The following is a 7,265-nucleotide window of genomic DNA, read 5'->3' as shown; positions in this document are numbered from 1 at the left end:
TCTGCATTCTGTCGTGAAATATCCGGATATGTGCCCGATGAATATATGGATATGTGATATCCGGATAATAGATATCCGGATCTGGGATTCTTGATATCCGGATATTGCATATCCGGATACGTCCAGTGAGATATCCGGATATTGCATATCCGGATATGGTCCCGAGGAATATCCGGATATTCTGGGATTTCGTAGGACAGCAGCTGTGCTGTGTGTACAGTAGGCTATTGGGGGTTTGTGGACCCTAGATTGATGAAGTTGAACTTCTGTAATTAATGAACTAAGTCAGAATTAAGTGATTAAGGACTTATGGCTTGGTATGGAGCCTTAAGACGTAAAACGTAAGGAAAGGCATTGTCTTTAAGTTATATGCTTGTGTTGCATTATTATTAATATAGTATTGGTCCATAATAGATTGTGAATCTGCTGTGTTTGGACTTTGAGTTGTGGACTCTTGGCTTTTGGAGTTAGCTTGCAAGGTAAGCTTTCGTGTCCTCGGTTTAGCCATGTTATGGTTCCACCATGTCCCATGGGGGTATGGTTTATGCATGTTGTGTACATGCTTTTAGATATTTGATATGTTGATTGAACTTTACATGTAATGGCTTTTAATATGCATGTGTTGTTTCATCTTGACGGGAAACCTGAGTATGTAGCGCCATACAAGATGGTGTACCGGGGTGAATGCAAGTGGTACTTGCACGGTGTGTAGGTGATAGACGTATACCTGCACTGTCTCTGGCCAGTAGATTAGTATTGACACACATGACATGATTATCTGCTGCATTGCGTTGTTTTTGAAATGATAAATGATAAACTGCTTTTGAACTTATATTGCACATGTAAGTGAGCTTGGGGTGGAAGATCCTTGAGGACTCACTGACTTACTGAGATTTCTAGATTAGAGATCTTACCCCACGTTTGGGGAATGCTTATTTCAGGATCAGGTAGTATGGGTGTTGATGCCTCAGGCGGCGGAAGGCCGGAGCTTAGCTGATTTTGTTGTTTCTGCTTATTTGTTAGCATGACTGGATTTGGATGCTGTTTATGTTTTCCGCTATTTATGATATGATGTTATTGAGACTGATGTTGGGCATGTTGCCTTATTTGAGTGAACATGGAGATTGTCCATGACACTTTCTGTTAGTACTTGTAGTTTGGAGTTGTATAAACTGTTAGAGGGTCCGGTCTACGTTGTTGTAGTTCCGTGACTAGAGCCACACTTATATTATCTATGTTATGAGGTATTTCAGTTAGCTGTTTTATTGCAATTACATACAGGCGATGTTTTATTAATTGATTATTAAGCAAGTTGGTAATGTTAATGGCATCATAATTGAAAAGAAAAAGTAATTCTGCATTTTAATTAAGCGCAGCTTAATACGATATTATGATAACATTACCAGATATATACGGGGTGTTACATATATCCTGCTTTATTGGATGGACTTAGCCTATGCTCATTTCTTGTGGTATCTCTTTGTTGTTTGGAACCAAGGTGATGATCATAGTATTTTGAAGCTAAGTCTCATTATTCTGTAATTAAGATGTGTTGTAATAGTGTAAGTGAAGAAGACATATGTATGCATGTTATTTTGGAGTGAAAGAATCTTGCAAGAACTAAGAGTTATTTATTGGAAAATTATATGTTGTCAATTAGGTTGATAATCCATGTAAAAACAAAGCTATCCTGTCCGGTTGACCAATTTTCATACCCTATATCATGGAATTGGACCTTGATGTCAATATGGAAGTTGTAGACATTTCTCTTAGCTTTCCATAGAGACCAAAATGGTGTAATTTGAGTGAGTGTAGCTCAAGTTATGGGGTAAACATCATAGATAGGTCAAATCATTTTTTTTGGGCATCCAGCCCTGTGGGTGGCGCTTGGGGCGCCAAAACCCACGTTGAGGGCGCCAATTGGCAAGACGGGACAGTAGTACCCACGCTTGGGGCGCCACTCCCACGCTGGGGGCGCCAACCTTCTGTTTGCCCACGCTATGGGCGTGGATCCCACGCTAGGGGCGTGGGGGTCCTGGAGATTTTGCATCCCTTTCTTAGAAAATGCATAACTTTGGCTACAGTGCTTCGATTTGAGCGCGGTTTGAACCTACACGTAGCTAATGAAAAATCCTATAACATATTAGAAGATGGGAATCATAAAAGGAGTGTAGAATTAATTTGATAATTAAAGAGATGAAGACATTTAACGACGTATTGTCAAATAAAATGGGATTATAATATTGTTTAGTCCCACTATTCCACGAAGCATATATGGTTATGATCACACACTTGGTTATTTTAAATCCGGCTTGTTTAAAAAGGAAAAATTTATCCAGTTTTCTAATTGAACCAATGTGATTGTAACTGCGCTTAATGCCGTACGTAATGATAACAATCCGGTTCTAGAACGGGGTGTTACAATTGTGGTGTTTCGAGCCCACTTAATGTTGCTACTCACTTGGCCCATGGTTAGCAGTCTCTTGCCGCCATGAACTCCCGTGCACGACCCAACAGTGGTATTAAAGCCGAAGGTTTGGCTGGGCTGAGTATTTAGAGATGATGATGTTTCAAGGCCTCCGCAGAAGGCTAGTGTGACTTCAATAGTTAAAGAAAAAAAGACTTCCACAGAAGTTGCCCTTAAGGGGGAGCATAATGTTGGGTCTCACACTTGAGAGGAAGATGTTGGAAGTATTCAAGTATGAGTTGTAAAGAAGTACCACATCGACTAGACATAGACCAGATGATGACTATATAAGTGCAAAAGACCCATAAACCTATAGCCTTAAGGTTTTGGGTTTTCGGGTTGAGATGTGGTGTCGACTCACTTATTGTGGTTTATCGCTTGGCCCATGGATATATTCCTTGCAATGAATTTTGGGCTCCCCCGTACCATTCCAATAGTCATACTCTAAAATTGCATTTTCTCTCTCCGCCACGTCAGCCGACAGTGTCTGAAGAGAGACAAAAAAAGAACAGCTTTATTGTTATAACTAAGTATGACCGGTCATACTTAGTTAAAAAGGAGTAGCTGTAGGTAAGCTTATCTTACTTTTCTATAAGTATATATATATATATATATATATATATATATATATATAAAAGTATTAATGTAACACAATTACTGTAAATCAATAAACTAAAGTTTGAATTTTATCGAGTATATATATATTTTTGTAAACTTTAGCATATCATTTTCCCCTCCTGTGTCTTCAGGACTATTTTTTGTAAATAAAAAGCTCATCTTAGCATACTATTATATGTGATAATAATCTAGTTAGTACTCAAATAAATCTAAAGGTTGTATCCCTCCTTTTAAGTTTAATTTAATTTTTAGCAACTCTTTGTAACTGTAAAAAAAAGATATCGTTACATAAATAACTTTTTATACATATAAAACTTCACCCTATTTTTATAAATAACCAAAATATTTTTTTTATTTTTAAAATTGAGTGAAAATTAAATCCAATGAATAATGTTACCCGACCATTTTAAAATAAACAATTAATCACAACTTTCAATGGTGGCAATTCTTATGAGCAACATGTTTTCTCCAATAAATGAATAAACAAATTTCACTATTGATTCAAGTATACACGGTAGATAGTACATTCTTTGACCAAATGAACTTAAATAAAAGAATAAGATAAGAAATTGGCATAAAAAAGAAAATCTAGCTTCATACTCTCCTATATTTACATCACACAAACCAATATGCTATCAGTACTACTATTTTGATAAGAGACAAACCAACCTTTTCTGTATTTTTCTATTTATGTGTAATTGATAGTTGCTGATGCGTAGTGTGGATAATTAGCACTCACATCTTTGATCTTTCGAAAGAACAGATGGCCATAATCTCAAACGACCATGAGTGGAGATAAAGGGGACAAAGGTGGTACACTAAAGATAGTTCCTGTAACATCAGTGTCCCAAAAGCCTTTCCAACATGAAGGTGTCAAAGGGCAAAGAGTTGAAGCAGAAACTCCATTGGAAGAGCACTCTTCTTTCTTCACATGCTTATTACTCTCCACATAGTTCCCTTCACTCTCTTCATTTCTTCTCCTCTTCTCACCAACCTCTGCAAAATCCTCAACCTCAAGAGGGAAGTTCAATATAGCTTTGCTTCCTCTCATCTTGAAAGCAGCTCTGTCATAAGCTTTAGCAGCTTCTATGGCTGTGTCAAAGGTTCCAAGCCATACCCTTGAGCCTTTTCTATTGGGGTCACGTATCTCTGAAGCAAACTTTCCCCATGGTCGCCTTCTAACACCTCTATAATGCTTATCATTCTCTTTGTTGTCATTGTGATCTGAAGAAGAAGAAGAACTCTGTTTGTAAACACTTGTTTTTTCCATATTGTGTTGTGAGATTGCTTTGAGATCTGAGGTTATGGAAGGGATTGTGATGTTTAAGGAGGGTTTGCGGTTGCTTAGATTTGAGGTCGATCTTGGAGGCTTAGGGAAAGAGGGTTGAGTCACTTGAAGATGGGTATGGCTAGAATAAGAAGAATTATGGTTTGGTATGATATTATTGTTGATGGGAAATTCATGGGGTAGCAAGTAATCATTGATACTAATATCACTGGTGGTGCTGATGATGTTTGAGGAGCAAAGATTGAAGCTGGGTTCAAAGTTTTGCATATTTCTAATTAAGGTGCTTCTTTCTTAGAGGGATGCTAAATTGGGAAAGTGAGGAATTGGTTGTGTGGAAAATAAGGGAGTGAGTGGTGTATAAATATGATGGAAGAAAAAATTAGTAAAAAAAAATTAAAAAAATAAGAGGTGGGTTTCAAGAAAGATTCCAAGATGGAGAGAGGAAGCATCATTTGGTTGCTATCAATAATTGGCGTTAGATGTAATATTACGTCTCTTTTTTTTTGTCGTTTTGGTTTGTTGTCAAATCTCAACTTGACTTGTGAGGATGGTATTGGGGACCATAAGTCCACGAAATGACCCTTCTAGGGTACTTCCATGCTTACTTTTCAAGTGCAGCAGCTTGGTTCGAGTTGAGTGTTTTGATTTACATACATTAAATGCTAATTGTTGTATCTGTATGCGGCTTACTTTTCGAGTTTAGAATGTACCAAAAACATTGATTTCGCCCCCTGAAACTAGAGGATCTAGTTTTCTTGGAAAAGTATGATGTCGTTAATTACAAAAACTTAGAGTAAGCTTTACTAATTTTATCATGTTTTTTTTTTTATTGGAGATAAAATTATTTCCTCCAACTTAAAACTATTATTTTTTTTGAAATTTGGGAAAAAATATAGGATACTTTGAGAATATTTCCTCCAAATAATGACTCTACGCAAAAAGGGAATATTTGCTATGCTGGAGAATGTCACTAATGATCAAGGAATGAGAAACCCAAAAGGGGGTGATGCTTTAATCAGGAAATGAGAGCCCAATGCAGAAAAAAACAAAATTCCTAAAAAGTAGTAGTAGGAAAAGATGGAAAGAAGAAATCAAAGATAGAAATCCACATGCTAGAGACTAGTTTTGGTTCCAAACTAATTGGGGGTTCTGGTGAAGTCATCCGCAAAGCCAATTGTTGGTAGTTGCGAAATCAAACTCCAGCAAACCAGTTGAAAGAAACAAGCACCAATATCTATCAGAAGGTTGATATGGCAGAACAAAAAATGATTAACAAAGATGAGTTCCCTTCAATCCAAACTCAGAGGAGGCAAGATGTTTCCTCGGTGATGTATCAGGCAGAAAAAAAGGATGTGCATCAGGCCCCTAAGCCTCCTAGTAACATCCCGTTATACACCGACATTGTTAATATTGATTAATATTAAGCATATTTACAATCACACAGTAGTTTATTTAAAAATACGAGTAAGCCTTCTCCTCTTTATTACGTACAATATTTAAAACAATCATAATACGTAATGATACAAACTGTGATCGCAACTGAAAACTAAACGTGGAAGTAATAATATATTTTCTTAACTATCATATAATCTTTATTTTAAGTTACTAAGAGGTTCCCGTAAATCCACTTAGCACAAATCTCACTTTTACAATTTTCCTAACACTGAACACGCTTCTGTTTTCTCACTACTGGGCGTGACACACTTCTTATTAATTTCTCATCTTTTATTATGTTAAACTAGACTCTTTTACCTTTCCAACAAGGTATCACACGCCTCATTTGGAGTTCTCTAGCTCTGGTTATTACCATTTGCAGTTGGACAAGCAAAACTGTCAACCAACTCCAAATAGAGCACCAAATATCCCTCACCATTTCTGCGACTCCCAACGATTTACTCAACCAAATGATCTCAAATTTTTATACAGAATACTAGACACTTTTATCTTCAATTTAGTATATCACATGTCTAATTTATGTAAGAATTGAGCGAGATATGATTTTTTGAAAACAGGGACCCGAAACAGCCCCTGCACTTGTCTAGTTTGGGCAGTGCTTGCTTCCTTCAGCCTACAGATTACTATACAACTCTAAGTAGTACCAAATTAGGCCATATTATGGCTACCTACGTGAGTTATTCTGAATACTCAGCTACTGCTGTAACATCCTGTGTATATCCGGTTTGTTAACATGCCACTGTATTAAGCCACGCTTAATTAAATATGCGAAATATTCTTTTTCTTTTCAATTATGACGTCATTATCATTACCAAGTTGAATTACTTAATTCATTTCCAAAACATTGCCTGTATGTAAATGCAAAAGACATATATCTATACTGAATAACCTCATATCATAAATAAGTGAGTATCTAAAATCACGGAACCACAACATGTAGCCCGGACATAATCCTGATACATTATTACGACTCGAATATAAAACAGGACATAGTCAATCCATGTGGTATGGACAATCCCCATGCTCACCAAATAAGGCAACAACCCAACATAGTCTCAACAACAACAACATACTAATAAAGCTAGCAGAAAAATAGCAACAGTCATAATCCAGCATCCAACATAAGCAGCATAACAGCATATAAATCAGCTAAGCTCTGGCCTACTGCCGCTAGAGGTCTCAACCCCCGCATTACCTGAACCTGAAATATGTGCCCCAAACGTGGGGTGAGATCTCTAAATAGAAATCTCAGTAAGACAAGGGGTCCTCAAGGATCTTCCACCCTAAGCTCACTTACATGTGCAATATAAGTTCTAAAAGCAGTAATTCAATATCATTTCCCAAACCAGTGCGATGCAGCAGATAATCATGTCATGTGTGTTATAACTATTCTACTGATCAGAGAAGTGCAAGAATATGTCTATTACCCACACAGTA

At 37.0% G+C, this 7,265-nt stretch overlaps 1 protein-coding gene across 1 annotated transcript; it reads right to left on the bottom strand.

The window, feature by feature from the left end:
- Nucleotides 1-3,589: 3,589 nt before the first annotated feature.
- On the bottom strand, nt 3,590-4,688 carry LOC133299446 (ethylene-responsive transcription factor ERF105-like). The gene has a single exon (XM_061498903.1). It carries the CDS (start codon nt 4,638-4,640, stop codon nt 3,861-3,863), a length of 780 nt encoding a protein of 259 aa, XP_061354887.1. The 5' UTR covers nt 4,641-4,688; the 3' UTR covers nt 3,590-3,860.
- Nucleotides 4,689-7,265: the final 2,577 nt, after the last annotated feature.

The sequence above is a fragment of the Gastrolobium bilobum genome, unplaced genomic scaffold (genome assembly GCF_033153095.1).
Source record: "Gastrolobium bilobum isolate Gb01-03AN ecotype WA unplaced genomic scaffold, APGP_CSIRO_Gbil_v1 utg28832, whole genome shotgun sequence".
NCBI classification, from domain to species: Eukaryota; Viridiplantae; Streptophyta; class Magnoliopsida; order Fabales; family Fabaceae; genus Gastrolobium; species Gastrolobium bilobum.
This window is presented reverse-complemented; position numbering and strand designations above follow the sequence as displayed.